Consider the following 21,185-nt stretch of genomic DNA (forward strand, 5'->3'; position numbering starts at 1 on the left):
GTAATTACACGACTCTGCAGAGCCGTCAGCTCTACTGAACTTAAGCGAACAGTAATCCTCTCTCTCTCTCCCCCCTTTGAGGCAGAGCAATTGGAACAGTGACAGGACATCATCACTCGCGAAGTCATGGCAACCAAATAAACAACAGCGCGAGTATAGCAGTTTCTCAGGCAGAGTGACAAACGTAAAATATGACAGCTACAGCATATTGGAAAGTAGTGTTATGGGCACTGAATTTGATGAATTTACTGTTTATCAGACCCCAGATGAGACAGGAAGCTACCGTTAGCGAATGCTGCGGCTCGTCTGCCTTTGACTTCCTGCTGCAGGAGATGTTGTATTTCCTTCCGACATGCTGTAATTACTTACTGTTTAAAACGTTTTCCAGGTTATAACCTAGTGGGGTTGCATACTGCTCAAAACCAACATGAAAAAACGTAGTAATGTTCCCTCAGCATTTAGTTTTGTTGCTAAACTGAGTGTAAAATGAGCGGTGACGCTAAATCTGTTTCAGGTAATGGTATCCTAGGGGTACTGTCTATTTGCTGGATTTTTCGGCGGTAACGGTAGCTAACGTTAGCAAATAAGCCCACTGACAGCGACGATATTGTTCATATTTTGGCATAATGTTTAGTATAGACAATAGCAGTGGTCATAGTGAGTTAAAATGTGATGTGCGATATCTGTAAAGCTGAACGGACTTACAGTAGTAACATGAGGCTAAAACAGATTTTATTCTGATCCAAAAACACTTTTTGTGAGAAAGTACAGAGAATGTACAATAACATTATATCCTGGAATGTAAGACATAAGATGCTTTTGATTTGATTTGATGATTGCAAATAAAGCAAAAAAAAGTAAATACCTGCTGTTTTCATTTTAGTAACAGTTTTAGTTTCAGTTTTAATGTGGATGTTTATTCCCCCCCCCCCCCCTCGCTGCTGAAAGAAATTCTACCGGAAACGCTGAATAATTGTTAGAAAACCGCACAGAAATTGTAAATAGCCAGGATAAACTTATTAAATGTTGGCAAGCCTCCAGTGGGTTACTTACTGTAACAGGACTATAGGCCCACTTATGAGCTATCAAATAAATTGTTTTAACTTAGTCAATTAATGCTCATACTTGTTTCAAGAGTCGAGTTTGCCCTGAAATATAACAATAGTGTTGTTGCAGTATGGGGCTAATACAGTCTAAAGGGTTTCTATGTCTCAAGAGAGACAAAAACAAGAAAGAGACACAGTAGGTAACACATTTGAGTCATCATGTAAGATTATATGAAGGCAGATATACTGGATAGTATCTAATATAGGCCATTGGTGAATATATAGAATTTATTTGTCAAAATATTCGTAATGTGAGATGCCACGTCAGACCCATTCTGCACCCAACTGAACTTAAACCCTAAACAAATCTTATATATTATATATTTTCCAACATGTAACATTGTTTATGTTTTCATGTAACAAGATGTTTCTAAAAACCCTTTGCTTAACAATGATTAAAGGTGCAGTAGGTAAGACTTATAAAACTAAACTGACCCTATGTTCGAGTAGAACTACATGAAGCAGGTCATTTAAAAAAAAATCTGGCTCCTAATCAGGGCCGAGGGGTGTCAATCACTGCTCATGCACACGCATTCATTCTCCCTTGTGGGGGGAGGGACTGAGAAGTTGTCGATGATCAAATTTTTTGGCTAAGTTCTGGATCTTCACAATCCTACCTACGGCATCTTTAATGCCCAAAGCCTGACCATGTATGTATAGCTAACTTTTTTTCTAGGATTAAGAATTTAAAGTTTCATGCAACTACTTCACAGAAGTGGAATGTGTGAGTATGTGTAATGCATCTTAAAACACTAATGCGCATGGTAAGATGTAGTGAAGTACCCTGGGCACCAGAGAAAACCCTAATTTCCAAAATTGTCTGAGTTATCCATTCACAGCAGTGGAATATATGCACAGACACAAGTTGAGGTTTTCATGTGTACCTTCAAAGCCCCCCCAGCTGGAATAAAAGACTTGTATGTTTATTTTTGAACGAGCCATTACATCTTTATTCAATATCCTTCCCTGTTCGGAAGACAGCCAACTTCTGAAATCCCAGTGAATTCTCCACATGGTAATAACCCGATTTCCCCTGTGGAATCAGCTAGATCTCGTTTAGATGTTTTTCATGTGAGGATTTAGAAAAGAAATTGGCAGATTTGTGTTCCAAAACACGGTGACTCCTCTATTTTCCAATGCTCACACTAAGATAATCTTAGATATCTCAAGTTTTGTTTTCATGTTTTGAACTCCATCCCTGGAAGCTTCAGGTTCCACTGTTTCCAGTGACACGGAGGTGAAGCATTAAAGCTACAGGCTGCAAAACTTGTGTAAGACAGAAAAAAGGATCAGCAGCTGAACTTGTTAAACATGACGTGAAGTTGATTGTGCACTGTAAACAGAAAATCCAAGAAATTAAGATTAAGAATAAAATTAAGAAAATACTGATCACACACAAAACAATCCTAACTCAAGGTCCACCTACAAGCTTTTAACCACACCACACGGTCTTCATCTGTGTAACTAAAGGTGATATGGCTGCAATCAGCTGCTGAACTCGCATACCGACAGATCCATCTTTATATAATTATAGTAATAATAATATAATTTATACTTTATTAATCCCACAAGGGAAATTACAACGTTTTGTTTTTAGAACACACATTACACACTGGCCTGAAATACACACACATGCTCTGTGGCAACTAAACAAACTATAACTGCGGTTAAAAGCTATGGAAAAAGCTAGTAAGTGTGCCTTGAGTTGAAGTTGTTGTGCTAGATTTCCAAGTGAAGAGTTATTTTCAAATTAAATGGACAAAAATGTCAATTTCTAGAGGCTTTCAAAGGAGAGTGGCACAGGTCTTTTTCTGGTAGTATATTGTCCTCTATTTAATGGTCATGAGACATAAAGATGACTGTGCTATTCACTGAATGTTGACACTTTCTTCCCATACCTTAGCCACTAACTTTAATACACATCAGTGTATCTGTGTCTCAATGAAACTATTTGTCACCTAATGGCAAGAGAGCAGTCATCAGGTCTCAGCCAGCCAGACACCTCTGCGGCCTTGCAGTAGGAAGCGAACCATTGGTCAGGGTGATTAACCTCTGCAATGGGCCAATCAGACTGCAGTTCAGGAGGCTAACGACTGCCAGGTGTGTAACAGCACGTGCTGGGGTGTCTTCTTCATGTATGAAGATGAAAGAAAATAAAGCAGGATAAGCTTGGCTGTGTCAGTCATAAGATGAAAAGTGGCATATGTTTAAAAAACACTTCCATTTGAGTCTCAAGAAAGATTTTGTGCGCATTACAGTGATCTTTTAAACCATTTCTGTATTTTATTTCTGCCGTATTCTTTAGAAAATCGCTTGAACTTTGTACAGGGTAAGATATATTCCATTAGACACATTGTTTTACGGCTTTTCCCTTAACCTCTCCGAAGACATTCTTTCATAAAGTCACTGTATGACAGCAATATCCTCTGCTCAGAGTAACATATGTTGTGAAATGGGAAGTGTCAGATAAAAGTGAGACTGGGAACAAGCGACATGTTAGCAGATCTGAGGCCCCACGCCAATCCCAGCCTGCTCAGCTGCAATCTAACACATCTTTCCTCTGTGTGGGGAGAAGGGGACACATTTTCGGAAAGGGCCAGGTCTAAGGTAGTCCTCTGTGAACACTTCACTGCTTTAAATTAAATGCATTTTTGGAAATATGAAGGCTGATTTATATATATTTGCTCAGGTTTCTAAGGTGCTTTCTATGGTGAACAGCTCTGAGATTCTGAGCCTGATGTGGCAGGTCTAACAAAATGTATTGTGTTAAAAATATTTCAACTCAGTTCAAATTTTTATTTTATTTAAGATTTTATGTGCGATCTCGGATATTTAAAAAAAAGATGCAGTTAATAGAAAGGTTTTTAACAAAGTGTGAAGCCTCCATTCCTTGTAAGAACACTGTAAATGTTTTAATGATGTTTGATAACAATGATGTTTTTAACATACAGTATAATTAAATGTCAGTCACCTTGTTTTACTTGGAAGTGCTCTCAGATAAACACATCATGTCACGTCATCTTATTCCTCACCTGACCCTGCAACAACTTATTTCCCACGTACACAGTTTGCAGCTGTACTACTCCAGAGCACAGACCTATTATGAAAACTGAATCTGCATCAAATCTTGAAGGCAGCAGTTCACCTAAATCACACACGAAAAAAACATTTTCTCACTTACCCCTAGTGGTAATTTAGTCATGCAAATAGTTTATTTATCCAAGTTTTGATGTCCCTCCATTGGAGACACTTGCAGCCACCCCTAATACAATAAGGGTGTGTGAAATTTAATTTGTGGTGCTAAACACATTTGGATAATTGCCTTCGACAGCATGGTGTCTTTCCAGAAACAATGTCCCAGTTAACTTTGTCATTATGCAAGCACAACGAAATTGCAATTGTGTCAGCCACAAATGGTGCATTGTATTACAAAGATTGAAATAAGGAACTAATGAGATAAGAGATAATAAATATCAGTGATTAAAAAGTGCAGAATATAAGCAATATGAGCTACAATATAATACAATAAGCGTCGGATCTCGCTGGGAGCAGTAGGTGTGACGTAGGTTCTGTGTATTATCCTTGTTTACCTTGACACTGTTTCTTTAAAAACATGCTTTCGCTCTGTCAAACTCGTACTGCAATTCGTTTTTGTTTCAGGAAATATAAACTAAAATGATACTGCAACTATTGTACATATGTATTCAGTTTTTCAAGAGTATAAAATAATCTTTGGACATATTTGTGGAAACCGTGTCTATTATTCAGGTGGGCATTTCCCATGGCAGCAGTTGGCTGACGTTTGATTGCCAACATCGCTAGCAGATGCACTGATCATTACTGTGGTGCACTACTTACTGTACTGGAACACATCATGAATAGCCTATGAATGTTGCACATAGCATTGACCCTTTAACATTAAACAACTGGGATGATGACCCCTCGTGACCCTTTTCACGACCCTTTTCGCTCATGTTATTTCAACACCTGCTGAGTGTCACTTTCAAGCTTCTGTACACAGAGGGTTGTGTTTGGGGGGACTGGCCACTGTTAGCTGTCTTTGTTTTATGACACCAGTAAACTTAGTTTAAAGTTGAGTGGGGTGGTATTTGTGATTAGCAGAAGTTTCAGATTAGATGCTGTAAATGCTTTAGGAAAAAAAAAATATGCATGACAAGATACCACCAGGGGTAAATGGGAACATGTGTTTTTTTGTAATTTGTGTGAACTGACCCTAATGATGACATGCACTGTTGGTACTTTAATTTTCTAAATATGTCAAAAGATCACAAACAAGCTGGCGTCCACGGTGGATATTAGAAGAATTAGATGGCGTGACACCATTCTCCCTCCCCAGAGGTGTCATTGAGTAAAACCAAATGATTCCCCTCACAGCTCAATATTTAGGTTACTAATGAGCCTTGACCAATCGCATTACTAAGTTACTTCAACAAGAACAATCAGATTAGCATGCATTGCCTGTTAAGTTCCCAATATGGCTGAGCAGATGTCTGTCATTTTATTGACGTGAACTATTAGACGCCATCTCTCTGTCAATCTCTATGTCTCAGTCTTTTTCTCTCTCATTCTTAGAAACAGGCCTTAGGAAAAGCATCTCTTCCTCTTGAGTTTTTGGGCTATCTTTACATTACCCTACCTATCATTTGAATGCATAATGGATCCTGACAGGAAGAACTGCAGATGTCAGTTGAGTTGGGGTTTGTTGGTCTGGTAAATATGCAGCACAGCCAGTAAACACAGCCGCAGACTATTTAAAGCAGCCTGTCAAAGTGTCATGCTGAAAATCCCTCTTGATGATGTGCCTTGGCAATTCCTTAGCGCAACAGAGATCGTGAGAGCTTTGGAAAATGGAGTGTAAATGTGCAGCAAAGTCTGTTCTTTATCAGAGCGGTAGCAGACCTCATCTTTGACATTGCATGTTTTATTCCTCAGAATCTATAGCTGATAGACGTCATGCTACCCGTAAGTGAGGCAGTGTGACTTCACTCTGGAAGTGGAAAGCCTCTCCTGAGACATCTATTGCCTTGTAGACACCAGTTAATACTTCAGTATTTACATGTACACCCAAGTGCTTATAATATACTCACAGGCCCTTATCCGAAGTGCCATATCCAGTGGTCATTCGGTGCCACTGATTAGACACATGACTCACCCTTACATTGTAGGATTACACATATTGGTTTAGTGGCTTAGTGAATTCCCCACTGTGACCCACAGTCACACTTTTTACTCTGTTGTACAAGTCAACCATTTACACAGCTGTCCAAATACAGAAGTCATTCACGTTAAATGACTTTCCATCCCAGGGAGTCTACCAGTTTCTTTCTTTTAGGTATTCATGCTGATGCCTCAGAGGTACAAGCTTCACAAAGGCTCGAGGTGCGTGGTGTTCAATATCTCCCGAAAACAAAATATTTTTATATTTGTTACTTTCTCATCGGAAAACTCAAACTGGGTGCAAGGTTCACTACACGCCCATGGTCCCCTGTTGTCAAGAAATGAACTCAGGAAATTGCTTTCACTGAGAGTGAACCATACTTAATAATAGAGACCTCATTGGCTTGGTGCTGCAGTCCTGCTCTTTGGATGTGCAATCTCTTCTATTGGGAGAAAGTGAAACCGAGAGGGCGTGAGAGAAACAAAGACATGAAAAGAAAAGGAAAAAAGGCAAGTGTGTAATGCAGCAGTTTAAGGGAAGGCATGTGCTGGTAATGGAAGAGCTGTCAAAGGGATGAAGGAATTGTCAGATCCGCATGTAGCAGTTCCCATTCACACCTCGAGTGAGTTCACAGTGTGCCACGCCCTGAAGAAATCTGCTTCCAAGCTGCATATTAGTTTTCAATTTGTGTGTTGAGCGCCGAGTGTGTAGAGGAATTCAGCTTGGGAGTGACGGCTTATCAGTCCCATAGATGTGCTGTTTGTTGGAATAATCCTCAGCGTGAAAAAATGGCAAGAAAGCTTAATATTATCTTGTTGATAGCTTGCTGTAGCACATGGTTAATTTATGACATACATTTTCAGAGTAATAGTTTGTGACTTTTTATTGTACGTATATGCAGAGATTATCTTTGTGTGATGATGCACAGCAGTGACTTTTCTGGAGTAGAAGAGGAACTGGGTAGCATAAACTGAACAGACAAAGGCAATATCCCCACAAAGCAGTATCATTGTAGTGTTTTAGTCTCTTTTCTCTGAACCAAAACTTCAACAACATGGTACTAGAACAATATATAATTTTTTTTAGGGTATTTAATTTGATAATTTATAGAAAGGTTCTCATGAAGAAAATGAATTCCTAGCAGCGCAGTATGTGAACCAGCCTACAGATACACCACTGTATTTGAGGGGACACATTTGGGACTAACGTAGTCTAGGTTCTGAACATGTACTCTATAGTTTTTGTATACCTGCATCCTTCTGACATGCTTTTGAAAAAATAAAAAAAATCCTTTAAATTGGGTTTGGCATATATATATATATATATATATATATATATATATATATATATATATATATATATATATATATATATATATATATAATCATACACACTATTTTATAGCAAAAATAGTGTGTATGATTTCAAGAAAGAAAACCTCATGAAAAGAGGAAGAGCAGTAGGAGCTGTTTGATTAAACACAAGACAGGGAGAAATATTGCATACCAGATACCAAAGACTTGAGCGTATGCCCTACCTGCCCAGCTTTGGATGGATGATAGGTTAAACAAGTTGCGTATTGCTCTTTTACTGTGTATAGCTGTTAAAGGTCAGTATTTGTGGTCTAAATTAACGTACTCTGGCCCTGCGGATGGAAATGTGATTCCCAGATATTCCTTACACTGCATGTTCTCGCGTTTGCTCGCTCTCTCTCTCTCTCTCTCTCTCTCTCTCTCTCTCTCTCTCTCTCTCTGTCTCATTTTCCATCTTATTCTTTCATATGCTCTGTCTTTCATTATTTATTTTATCTTCTCTCCACCCTGTTAATGTTGTTCCAGGTGTTCTATATGTACTCAATCACAACAAAAAAGAAATCTCTCTCAGGAGACATTTCTTGCAGCATGTTATGTCTTCTTGCTGTCTTTATTGCTTACACTGCTCACTCCACCATACTCCTCTCCCCCGCTTCCTCCCCCTGATGTGTTTTCATGTCCTGACTCCCTCCTCTACCTCGTCCTCATGTCTTTCAGGCTGTTCCTGAAAAGCCACAGTGGGACTGCAGGCAGACAGAGCAGTCTCGTAATTCACGGAGCAGACTTCAGCACCAAGGACATGGACAATGACAACTGCATGTGCAAGTGTGCCCTCATGCTTACTGGTGGTAAGTGCAGCCAAACACTGCATTGCAATGAGGATAATCATACATTCATATACATTTAAATAATATATATCTGGCTCTTTAGCTGCTAAATAGTCCAATAAGCTGTAAAACCAAAGCAATGACTGAAAAAGTTCCACAGAGCTGAGGGATCTTCAAAGTAAGTTGTTACTCTCCGTGGGTTGGTCACAACAAATGAGAGCTTTAACATTATAGATCGTCATCTAATCCACTCTTAATATGAAGAAATATCGCTTAGAGCAATCTTAAGTAATAATTTAACAATTTGCCTTTGTTTTTCTCTTCCATATAAGTTTAGCTATCTCCTTCTAATGGTCTAAGTTTCTCGTGTTTCTTTCCCCATCAGACTTCTTTCCAGCAATGTCTTCTTGCTCTCAGGTCTCAGCAATTAACTTGGAGTACATTGTCATTATAACCAATAGGAATCATGGGGAAAACTATAAACAATGTCCAAGATGTAATAAACCACAGTGATCTTTCAAGCATATATATATATATGGCAACAGCGGGACAATACAGAATTGCTTTTACGAGAAAACAACAGGCATGATTTTACCATTTCACAAAGTAATAACCTCTGATTGGCTTTATGACCAACCTCACAATGTTTATTGCCCGGTCATTCGTTCAGGTCATTATGATCACAACCTGCTCTTGCAAGACATGCAATGGGCTAACATGGCCACTTATACATCTATCTGCACCTATTAGGCTATATTCTGCGTCCCCTCCCAGTTGCACTGTGGATGGAAACTAGCACATTATAAAAATCCCTGGGCGCGGCACCAAGTGTCAGAGAGATTTAAAATGACTCTGCTTCTCCTGCTGTGTAAGTGGAGCCCAGTGACCCTCGCTGTCACCGCATGGCAGCTCTATTGCTGTGGAGTCCTGACCTGTTACTAATCAAGCATTTCTAAGTGCAGATTTAAGTTCAGCATTACCTCTTAGGTCATTGTGAATGCATTGGGTTAAAGGGAACTGGCATCTGATCACTAATCAACACCCCTACTCTGCTTGATTCATAGCCTGCCTATAGCAAGCCACAAAGGAGAGGCATGACAAAATGTAGCCTGAGTCAAGGCTGGTCCGAACCCAGCACTGTGCTACAGTATGTACAGTATATCATTTGATTTATACCCTGCATTTACAAGAGCAGGGCTGACATCAGATGATGTAAATGTCTGGAATATACAAGAGGAAAATACTTCTCTGCTACATTTATGAGGACAACTGCAGCATGCCATGTTAAGAACACGGAAGAAGATGTAGTGTGGACACACACATACTGTAATGTATATATGTTCACAGCACTAGAACATACAGTAGGGATACAGCACTGACAGTATGAGGCAGAAGTGATCCCACTGATATGAGAACTACACTAGCGGGGTCTTTCGTTTCAAAATAAGACACCCCCACTGTTTTAACAAGTCTGTAAAAAGTGCTTGCCTGGAAACAGAGAGGATACTGATCATAAATCCCAAAGGATTGCTGCTGTGCACACTGAATGTTTATGTGTGTGACGGCGGTTGTGTGGTCTACGGTTTATCAACAAGTGAGGGATGGCAAGTAGGTGACATTCGCTGTATTCTGCTTCATTGTTTAAAAGGAAAAACAATGTCTCAATAAAAGGAAACAGCAGGATGCACAACACATGCTATAACCAAACCCCATCCCATCATTGTATCAACTACAGGACATTACCACCAGCTTTTCTACTGGTACTGTCTACTACTAAACTGTCTTTTTATTCCAGCTGTTGCTCAACCCTAGCCTATTCTTTGTGATCATGTTTTTCATCTTTAATGGGGGTTTTTTTGGCCACTTGAAGGCAACGGAAACAAGCTGTAAACACAGCATTCATCACCTTTTTAGTTGACATGTCTTATTATTATTATTATTATTATTACTATTATTATTGCTTATTTACACATCCAGCTTATAGCAACCTGGCAAATTTTAAGTCCAATACTCACTCTCCTTTTAGCTCTGTTTTGGTCTCCACCAACTCTCGTTCACTACTAAATGCACTACTTTGTTCAACAGCTAATCGTTAACTTTGTCTCTCTGTCATTTGATGCTGGGCAGGTAGTGTACATTGTTGTTGTTGTTGTTTATTCGCTTACTCACTGAGAACAGCTGTATGCTGTTGCTGGAAACTGATGACACCTGTGAACCCAAACAGTAAAGCTGTGTGCTCTAAAACTAAAACAATGAGCTAAAAGATGCTAAAATGCCCCGTAGAGTTGAGGGAAACTGCAGAGTTGGTGATAATTTTCCTGTAGGTTCGTCACTACAAGCAACACCTCTTACATTACACATAATCATTCAATCCATTGTTCAATTATAAATACTGACCATAGCAGCTTTAAGCTTTCACAACGTTGTGCAATTTCATATTTGATTCCCACTGGTGCCAGCATCCTAAAATTATAAGCAGCTGTGGAAATGTAAGGAGGGGTCCACCAGTTTCCATGCTATGTTGTGTACGTGTCTTATGATGAAGTAGCAATCAATGTGAAATTTATATCTGTGTGATCCATGCCAGCAACAAGGGCAGAACATTGCTCCTGATTACTGACAGCAGGTCTTGTGAAATGTCATTCTGTACGCCGCTGTGGTATTCAGGTCTGACAGGAGAGAGAAGAGCTGCCATTTGTCACTGTGTGACTGACACATGCCATGCCTCGCATATGTTCTATATCTGACTGTATCAGTGAGGGCGTGTTCACTAGTTCAGATATGAGACTTGAATGACAAATTACTAGGATGGAATAGATGTTATGTTCAGTATATCTCTATCATCTGAAATATACAATACCAACAGGAATAATACCGTAACAACACTTTATTTGTAAAGCACCTTTCATACATACATTTACATGAAGTTGTGTATTTAAAAAAGCTTTTAGACACAATTTCAAAAGTGGCAAGCAAAACATTTAAATATGATAAAACAGGAGAAACTAATAGGGATAACATTTAAATAAGATTGAATAGAAATACACTTTCAGTAAAATTCAATAAAGTAAGGACACAGACTGATTAAAAGCCAGATTAAAAAGGAAGTTGCATGGTTGATATTTATGGGCAGGTTGTTTGACAGATTATGGTCCATAATAAGACACAGAAGTATGAAGAGGCAGCTTTCACTGACCTAAAACTGAATTTCCCCAAGAGGGATTGATAAAGTACTTCTTCTTCTAGGCAGCGGGTAGTGGCAGAAACAGTTGACTAAGAGATGCTAAACCATTCAGACCCTTGTAAACTTCTAATTCTAAAAAAGACACAGGAAGCCACTGTGTGTCTTGAATTATAAAATATCTGTCCTCTATCTCCGAGCACATCTAACCTTTCTCTTGGTACCAGATACACTTCAGTGAAAGTATGAAATGTGTCACCTTGGGAGTAGAATAAAAGTTTCCCATGCCATGCACAACTCTTCTTGTGCACATGCACTCTTTGCTTTAAATAGAAAGAGGTACTGAAAGTGTTCAGCAACAGGTACTGGTATGCCAATGAACTCAGTGACAGTAACACATTGAGCAGATAGCAGTGAAATGGTGTCTGAACCATTGCCATGGTCCTGTGGCAGAGGCCATGGGAAACTTTCAACCTTTACAGTAACACGCACAAAAGTTATGTATCAACACCTTGACAAAACACTACTTACTCAAAGCCTTGTTTGTTCTGCTAAAAGGCATTGATGATTTGCAACTAATATTAAATTGTGTCTCTATTCAGGTTGGTGGTTTGATGCCTGTGGCCCGTCCAACCTTAACGGCATGTACTTTACCCAAGGACAACATGTAGGGAAGTTAAACGGTATCAAGTGGCACTACTTTAAGGGCCCCAGCTACTCGCTACGAGCCACGGTCATGATGATCCGCCCTCTCGACTTCTCCTAGTCTTTTGAACTTGAAACTTCAAAATGGCTATGTAGCACATTAGAGGGACCCTCCCTATTTTATCTTCTTGTCTCATCTCATTTCGCTGGCCCTGGGAGTCATCCAATGAATCTTTTTTTATTTTTTATTTTTTATTCACTTATTCACTTTCCGTTGGGGCTTCCCCAGAGCAACAGCTATTGCTGTTCTGCTGTTGCCTCGTAACCTTTCCCCTAAATGAACTGAAGAGCAGCCATGAAGAGGAAGAAAGACACAGATTCACCTGAACTGATTTCGTTTCACAAGCAGATTCGACGTTATTTAGGGACAAATGCTTTCAGGTGGATTATCTCACACCTGGAATTTGGGCACATTTTGCGCATGCTATATGGTCTGCTTGTATGAAAATTCAAGCATGATGTCAAACCACAATTTTTTCAATTTTCCTGGGGACCTGCGTTGTAATAATATGGAGGACTTGAACTCTTCTGAATGGAATGCAGCTATCACAGAGCAGCACTGACTCCTTAAACTGCAGAACTTACCTGGAACGCTCTAAGGAGACAAATGAGAGATTTAGCTTTTTTATTAAAATGTTGCTAACAAAACACAGCCCATAAATATTATGAATGTATTATATATTGTGTTTTTTTTTGTATTTTTGTTATCCCAACTCTATACGATATTGAACGTGAGATGAAATTGTTTTTTGTACTGTATAGTGTATGCTGAATTTCTATCTGCATTATGTATAAACGCACTCTGTTTTAAAGTAACCTTGAAATTCAAGTAATGAGTTGGTAATAGTTACAAGGGTCACTTGCTGGCAATTACACACTAGCTGTCTTGAGAGAGTGTGATTATTTTTAGAGTTCATGTGTGAGGTTATTATTGCATTAGATTCTGGGCTGAGATCCTTTTGCCTCTTTGTTATTGGCTGAGAAACGACCAATACCTGCCAAGGTTTAGATTGTGAGTGATCACGTTACTTTCTGCTGAATATGAAAAACAAGGACATTAATACAGATGCATATAATTAGTGATATATATCAATTACAGCTGTGTGCACATTGGGGATTAGAATGTACGTTTGCATATACAACAAGTAATGTGTATTTTTTTTAAATATACATATATACAGTATATTCCTGAGTGTCATGATGGAAGTACCACGTCATGATGCTTCCATATTCACAAAGATGTTAAGGCTTATATTAAGCTGGTGTCCCACATGTACAAAGCTCACAAAGAATGAGGTCAAAGTTCATATTACTGAATCGTATTTCTATCTATAAAGGACATTGTAAAACCCCTTTAAGACTGTTCCTAATCTCTTACCTTAAGACAAATAGCAGATCATTAAGACAAGTTGCATCCAAAATGTTTTTTGCACAGACATCAACATGACAGCATCAGAATCCAGACAGTTTCTGTTTCTCATCAATGCAGCTTTGAAAAAAAAAGGAGCTGGAGTTGGATATGAAGCATGAAATTAATGATTCCACCAAGTGATCTGTGTGAACACATATTTCATAACTTCCAGATTTATAACAACAGAATCTACTGTGGAGTATTTACTAAAGGTACATGTGGCGAGAAGACAAAGTGTATCTGGATCTTGTAAAACTACAATAGACATGTTTATTAGCATACTAAAATTGTATGATTTAATGTGTGTGTGTACGTATAGAGCAGCTTTCCTGAGGAAAGCTATTCTTTTGTTTCTGTTTTTCCTCCGCCAGATCTACAGTGGTGTTTTGAAGTTGAGCATAAAACATAGAAGTTAAGATAATAACCCTGGAGAAATGTGCCTTTGATAACTCTGCTTTTACCTCATTCAATTCCAGATTTGCAGATTTATTTAAACATCTTTTGTAACATGTGGTCAGTGTTGTGTTGCTAGATTAAATAAAAGAGAAAATGTTTTCAATCTGCCTTTAGTCTGCACTTTTTGTGCCAAATTGATGTGATGATAGACATGGGTTTAAAGTCAGGGTTCCAAAATGTCCTTCATTACGTCTTTCTTTAAGGAGACATACTTTAACTTTTTAAAAAAAATCATGGTTTCATGATAATATCTTCAACATCAGTTTAAATCTCCTGATACAAATGCTATACTGTATATCATACAAAGCAAGCTTTTTGCACAGATGGACATGAGATAAATCCCACAGATAGACATGCTTTCTTCCGGCCTTTTCGGGACCAAACCATATGGTTCAAACATTAAACTCTCTGCCCAGGCAGTGGAGTGGCTTTTGTCTCGAGTGGTGACTCGCTTTGCTTGCTTGTGACAAAGTGTCAAACGATGCTGTCGGGACCTGTAGTGTCTCCTCAATAGTTGACATTCCTGGGCCTAATCAGAGGTTAAACAAATTAGTGCAGCCTGCAAACCAACACGTGTCCTTCAGCGCCTGCACTGACCCAACACCCTCACTGGAATGTGTTCTATAGAGAGTCTGGAGCAGTGGAGTGTGAAGAGAGTCCGCACCCGCTGGCAAACACCTATGTGGGTCTGAAGCTTTGTCCTTTGTTGGTGTGAGGACAGAAGCTACCAAGAACCACTTCTAAACTGGGGGAAGTTTTGTCTCCAATGGACATTCAGGGTGTCAAAGCAAAGTGGCGTTTCACTTGTCATCTGCACGTACGCACACACACACACACACACACACACACACACACACACACACACGACCAGCTCCTCACGTCCACAGCCAGGCTGCTCTGCTGAAAGTGGATCCTTTCCTGTTAACTGAGGAAGAGCAGAGGGCTGGCGAGACGATGGGACTCCCTGTGGGTCTGAGCTGCAGTCAGGCAAACAGCGTTGGACCTCAACCAAATCAGATATGACAGAAGACAGTACCTACAGTATGAACACTCAGGGCTGTTGAATCCCCCTAGAGAGACCACCTGCTCACATGGAAATGAATAAAAACATTGAGGATATATAGAGAGAAAGGAAGTGATAGTAAAAATAGAACATTTGTCTTTAGCCCTACACTTCATATCAGATTTAATCATAAAATGCCCTATACGAATGTGCTCTTCATTTCAGTATTATTAATCCAGTACAAATAGATTTGCACTAGCACAAATTCTTATTATATTACAACTAAGATTGCTGGACTTAAGCAAAGCAGTCACAGAAAGCTAATAATATAATCCTCTTTCATTGTGTAGGCCTCATGTAGAAATACGGGGTTTAAACATTAAAAGTAGGGCTGTCAAACGATTAATTATTTGAATCGCGATTAATCGCTGAATTTCTATAGTTAATCGTGATTAATCGCATATTTTATCGCATGATTAAAATTCTATTATTTTGCATTTCAGAACAGTTTTTAAGTACATATTAACAATCGAAAGCAATTGTTACCAGTGTATCTTGATTGGGAATCAAATGAATGCAAAGAAAGTTACTTTATGAACTTGATTTTAAGATTTGTAATTATTTATTTACTGTAAACAAAAGAAAAATGTGTGAATCTGTCATTATTTGCACAATTCCTCCAAGTACCTAACTAAAAAACAAAAAATCCCTATCCTTACCAGAGTCAATATAGTGTTTAGTAACTCCTAAATAATGTTGATTCCTCACTGACGTCCAGTGATCACCGGTTAATGAGACAGCGTTTGCAGCACCTTGCAGCTGTTCAGTGTGGCTGCTTTCTCCGTGTCGTACAGGCTGTGCGTGGGGCTGCTGTCCCCCTCGACGGCAATGAGACGGGTCAGAACACGCCAACCGTAGTACGTCTTTAAGACCCAAGTCCTCTACGATGCTGACAGGTCTGCAGTTAGTTGCCACCGGTGTCGCAAGAGCTGTAGTAATTTTTTGGGATTTGGTTTCATCCACAGGTCGGCAAGTAGTGCTCTCTCCAAAATAGTGCTTTGCCTGAGTGGGTAGCATGCTAGCAGATAGCATCACGTTAACTGTACTACTATGCTTAGCTCCGTAGGTGGTAGCTCCAGCTTGACGTGCTTCGGTGATATTTTAATTCGGCTTTACACAATGTGCATATGGCTTTCGACTCGTCTACAAGCCGTCTGGGAGTTTTGGAAAATAAAAAGCGCCATTCAGAGTTGTGTTGCTGCTGTCTTTCTCCATCATGCCTGCAGCAGGAGGAAGTTTGGCAGCTTGATTATAAGTAAAGGTGCTGAAAAGGGTCAAAATAGTAGCCTGTTAGGCACAACGCAAAGCCGAGTGAAGTGTAAAATAAATTAATAATAGCCGGCATCCAAATTCCCATGCGAATTAACGCGTTATGTTTGGCCGTTAATCGCATCGCGATTAACGCATTAATGCTGACAGCCCTTATGAAAAGTAAAAGTGATTTAGTTTTAAAACAAGTGAGATGTAAATAGTGAGGCAATGAACTCAAATATAAATAATATCAGAGGCAAATATTTAAGATGAGTGAAAGAAAACTGAGAATACACCTTTAGTGTCAACTTGCTTTCGTTTTTATTGGTCATCTTTAGTGGTGGGAGTAAAGAGTTTTCTGGCATGCTTGCCAGTTAAACCTGACATCTACAGTAAATGACTATGTCTGCATAGAGACCTGTTCAGTCACACACAGAGGCAGTTGCAATTTTATAGCTGAATCCATTTGTGTACACCCACTGAATTAGTGTTATTAACTTCACCAAAATGCCCGTTGATGTCTAAGTGAAAATAGATTATCATCAACACTACAGACTAAAAAGGTCTGTCAGGCTATGTCAAAATCAGAACTTTACCGTCAGGCTTTAAAAGCAAGAAATCTGAACGTAACTAAGGCCACAATTCTCAATCCTGTATGGTGCATATGGAATTTTTACAATGCTGTTACAGTTTCACAATTGCCTCCAGTAAAGACTTAAAATGCCAACTGCTTCAAACTTTATTGGAAGTGCGTTTAGCTCGCTGCATGCATAGCGTTGTGAGGGAAGAAGAAAGACCCATATTTTGGCACTCTGTGACCGTGACATCATTTAGCATGTCTTTAAATCAACGACTGGGTCTTAAATGTTTTCATGTTGCGGGGCAATCACCAACACAAGCAACTAAAGAAATCATCTGTGCAACCACATAACTGGCACAGAATCGACCACCGATAAAGCAAACATTTAAAAAAGCTAAAAGGGCACTGGAGAATTAACTCATGAATTCATCAGATGCAAGTCACCTTGAAATCATTATATTGGGTGCAACTCCAAGTCATCCCACTTTCACTGCAGCAGACTCTATAATTCCAAACCAACTGTGTGGTCTCTGCAGAACTGTTAAGATTTGGCATTAAGTTATACACTGAAAGTTTTTTTTTTTTGTATGTGTAGAGCGTTGTATCAATATCCATGTCAACTTAATGCATTTTAGAGATTTCCAAATTTTCAACAAGTTTTCTGATCTCGGATTTCTCGAGACTACCAAAGGTCAACTTTTATCAGTAAGTTTCTTGACTTTTATAACAAGTGTAGTTGCCATTTGCACATATTGCTTATATAAGTAATAGATATTCTGTCCAACTGTAGGGGAAAAGGCATTTTGGATTGTACAATGCTGGTGTGAGTACAAACCCATGTGGTTTAGCAAAATAAATAGAGTAGAATAAGAATGTAAACGTGAGTTAAGGTAAGGGACTCCCTCATCTAGAAAAACTCTAAAGGAGCTGGATATGATTGATGGCCTGTGGGAGTGAGAATGACACCGGGTGTACACAAAGGGTGTGAAGCAGAGAAAGGCTGCAGGTCCCGGCAGGAGCCATTCAGACTGATAATAGCATGAAGGCTTCTTAGTTGGATGAAAAAAGCTTACAAGTATCTTTCTTTTTCAGATGTGACTAAAGGCCGAATCAGCTAATATGGATCCCAGAGAGACTTTAAATCACGTTAAGACATCCTGGGAAGTTCAAGTTAAAGAGCATTTACTTGTTTGTGTAATTGATACAGTGAAGTGTTATTTTATGTGTCCTTTCCTGTGTCATGTTGGAAAAAAACACAAAAATACATGGGAAACCAGTATGGACGTCAGAAAGTATGATACTTTGAATAAAAGAACAGTGTAAGAATAAATGTGCAGGTCCTATTTTGGGCTTTTGATTTCAGAGCTCAGTGTTGGTAACATTATAGAAGTTGATGTAACGAGTGAGAAGTGTGTGGCCAATTATTGCTCCAGAGGCTGCTGCGGTCTAAAGTAATGAAGTGTGATGGCTGACTGATGCGATGCAAGCCAATAGCAACATGTTTTTATAAGATCTCTGGTAACAAGACTATGTCTCTAAACAAATAGGCCACATTTTTTACTAACACATTCAATGTCTCTAAAATACAGTAGATGAAGCATGCAAATCATCAAAAATCAGGCTAATTTTCTAATAACCATTTTACCAGGTTCATATCCATATTCATTGGCTCACACTAGAGGCACACTTACCTTTACAGACGACCCATTTCATTTCAGAAAAGAAAAACTGACTTAAGTAGGCTTTTACCAATTCACACTAAAATATTTGGTAGCTTAGTTCGTTCCATTTACCTCGGAACTCGGAAGAAAGTCGTGCAACAGAAAACTCAGATTGGACAGATAGTCTAGCTAGCTGTCTGGATTTACCCTGCAGTGATCTGAGGAGCAGTTAACCATAGTCCTCAGAAATCAACCGGAGTTTAAAATTCCAACAGAAAGAAAGCGGAAGGTACCGGACATCCCGCCGAAAAGAGGGACATCTGGCGGAATTTCCTGCAGCACCAGAGCAATCCCAGAAGTGGAACGTTGTGGTTAGGCTACTAATTAGCAAATATTAGCATGCTAACACGCTGAACTAAAATGGTTAGAATGGTAAACATTATAACTTCTAAACATCAGCATGTAAGCATGCTGACGTTAGCATTTAGCTCAAAGCACCACTGTGCCCATACAGCCTCAAAGAGCCGCTCTTAATGTTATTTAAAGCCAATAGCAATTATCAGTGACACAGAAAAACATCTTTAACATAAAACAGTGCCATTTTAAAGCCTCTACAACTGTAAACACTTGCCACTCCAAATAACTCCTGTTTTATCTCTTATCATACTTCATCCTCTTCTGCTTCCATCCTCTTCATCATGTCAAACATTGTCATGAAACCTTTCACATAAATCCAAACCAGGGACCTTTAGTTCTCCCTCAGCCTCTAATGACTTTGTCTGGCTCCAGCTGTGCTCTCTGTCATCCTGTCGGGGGCTCTGCAGGGGACGAGGTTTCTTAGCCTCCTGGCTGGCCCTCGCTGTATTGAGCTTGCTTTAATTTACCGTCTTTCCCATCTTTATTTATCAAGGCTTAAGTGGCACGGCCCAACAATAACACGCAGCCTCTTCGGAAGGAAGTATTAGTGGATTACATAGTGGTTTACTGCTGGGCCAGGACAGATTTGTGCGGCTGGCCTTTTTGTTAAGGTCAGCATTGTGGAAAGGCAACAACCCTCTGCAGTTGGATCAAAACTGTACTTCAGTGTAGTATTTCAGATGATTTGTCAAGATCCATGTGTATGACTGTTTCAGATGTTATTGTTGATTAGCCTGGAAAAGAAGAGACATTAAACCATCAAACTCTGCAGACGAGAAGAGAAAAAAACATCCTCTGAATCCTGGTTACAGCTGTTTCATTTACTCATTTTACAAATAAACACTGCTGCAATCAAGATGATATTTATGAATATCTCCTATACACTAGGATGTTGATTGGATCGTTGCAACAACAACAGGATTCCAATTATGTGCAAGATCACCCCAAGCATAACACAAATCAGCATCACATACAGAGGTCAGAGAAACAGCTGAGACCCTCACAGATGCATTCTTGTGCAATTAATGCACAATAAGACCCACAGCCAAATAAAACAGCCTCAGAACGAGCAGTGAAAGGTAAACAAAGCAGCAGCAACAGTGCAGATGTTGATAAGCACTAGGAAACACAGGTGCATTCGCTCCACATTTGGACATCCTGCCTTCAGTGGGGTCGACCACCCGGCCTATTTGGCATAAATCACCCGAGTAGGGAAATGCACTGGCTTCCCACCTGCAGCATTCACCACTTTATAGAAACTGAGACAGAATGAATCATTCTTTAGGGATTAAATATGTTTATACTTCTTCCCGCTCCTTTTTGGATATGTTAACAGATCGTCAAGTGTTCACAAGTTGTTATTATTATTAATTTATTGTCTTGTCATTTGTTGTTATTGATTTGTTTTGGTTTAATTTATTGTCTGCTGTTCTTTTCTTTACATATTCAAAATAAAATCAATCAATCAATCAGTTCCACTGCTGCCATGACTGCTTTGCAAAGTCTAAATTAAAAAATCAGCAGATGCTTAACGACATTGTAATGGACATGAACTTTACTTTTAGAACCCTTGGATCCAATGTTGTTTGTTTATTTTTGAGTGTTTGGTATTTTGTGCTGATTTTGTATTCAGTGTGTCAGAAAATGCATCTCAGAGCCCATGATTGTTTACTCTAAAAAGAGGAATTTTAATTCCAGGGAAATAAATCAAACAGGGAGATAGTGGGGTACAATTTATTTATTTAATATAATATGATGAACTGTGGTGGTTAAGTGCACATCACTGTGCTCTTAATTCAATATACAGTGTGACTGGTTGTTGATTCATTAGTAGAAACAGTTAACAGGAAATAGTGAGCTGAGGAAACCTATGTGTCCTTGTGGAGTATTACTGCGCTTCAACAGTAAAATAATAGCAACCTCTACTGGTAGACTGCAACCCTCACATTGTTTAGGATGCCTCCAAAATGAAAACTGACTTTTTGTCTTTTATTTAACAATGTAAACGACTGAAAATGAAATAATAATAATAATA

General features: G+C 39.1%; 1 protein-coding gene across 1 annotated transcript in view; it reads left to right on the plus strand.

The window, feature by feature from the left end:
* angpt1 (angiopoietin 1) overlaps window positions 1-14,281 on the plus strand; it is a 58,122-nt gene extending 43,841 nt beyond the window's left edge. Inside the window, exons 8-9 of the mRNA XM_078268087.1 lie at window positions 8,316-8,446; window positions 12,209-14,281. Coding sequence (XP_078124213.1) covers window positions 8,316-8,446; window positions 12,209-12,372 — 295 coding nt within the window. The 3' untranslated portion in view covers window positions 12,373-14,281. The remainder of the gene's footprint in view (window positions 1-8,315; window positions 8,447-12,208) is intronic.
* The last annotated feature ends 6,904 nt before the right edge of the window (window positions 14,282-21,185 follow it).

Source organism: Sander vitreus, chromosome 14 (genome assembly GCF_031162955.1).
Source record: "Sander vitreus isolate 19-12246 chromosome 14, sanVit1, whole genome shotgun sequence".
In the NCBI taxonomy this organism is placed as follows: domain Eukaryota; kingdom Metazoa; phylum Chordata; class Actinopteri; order Perciformes; family Percidae; genus Sander; species Sander vitreus.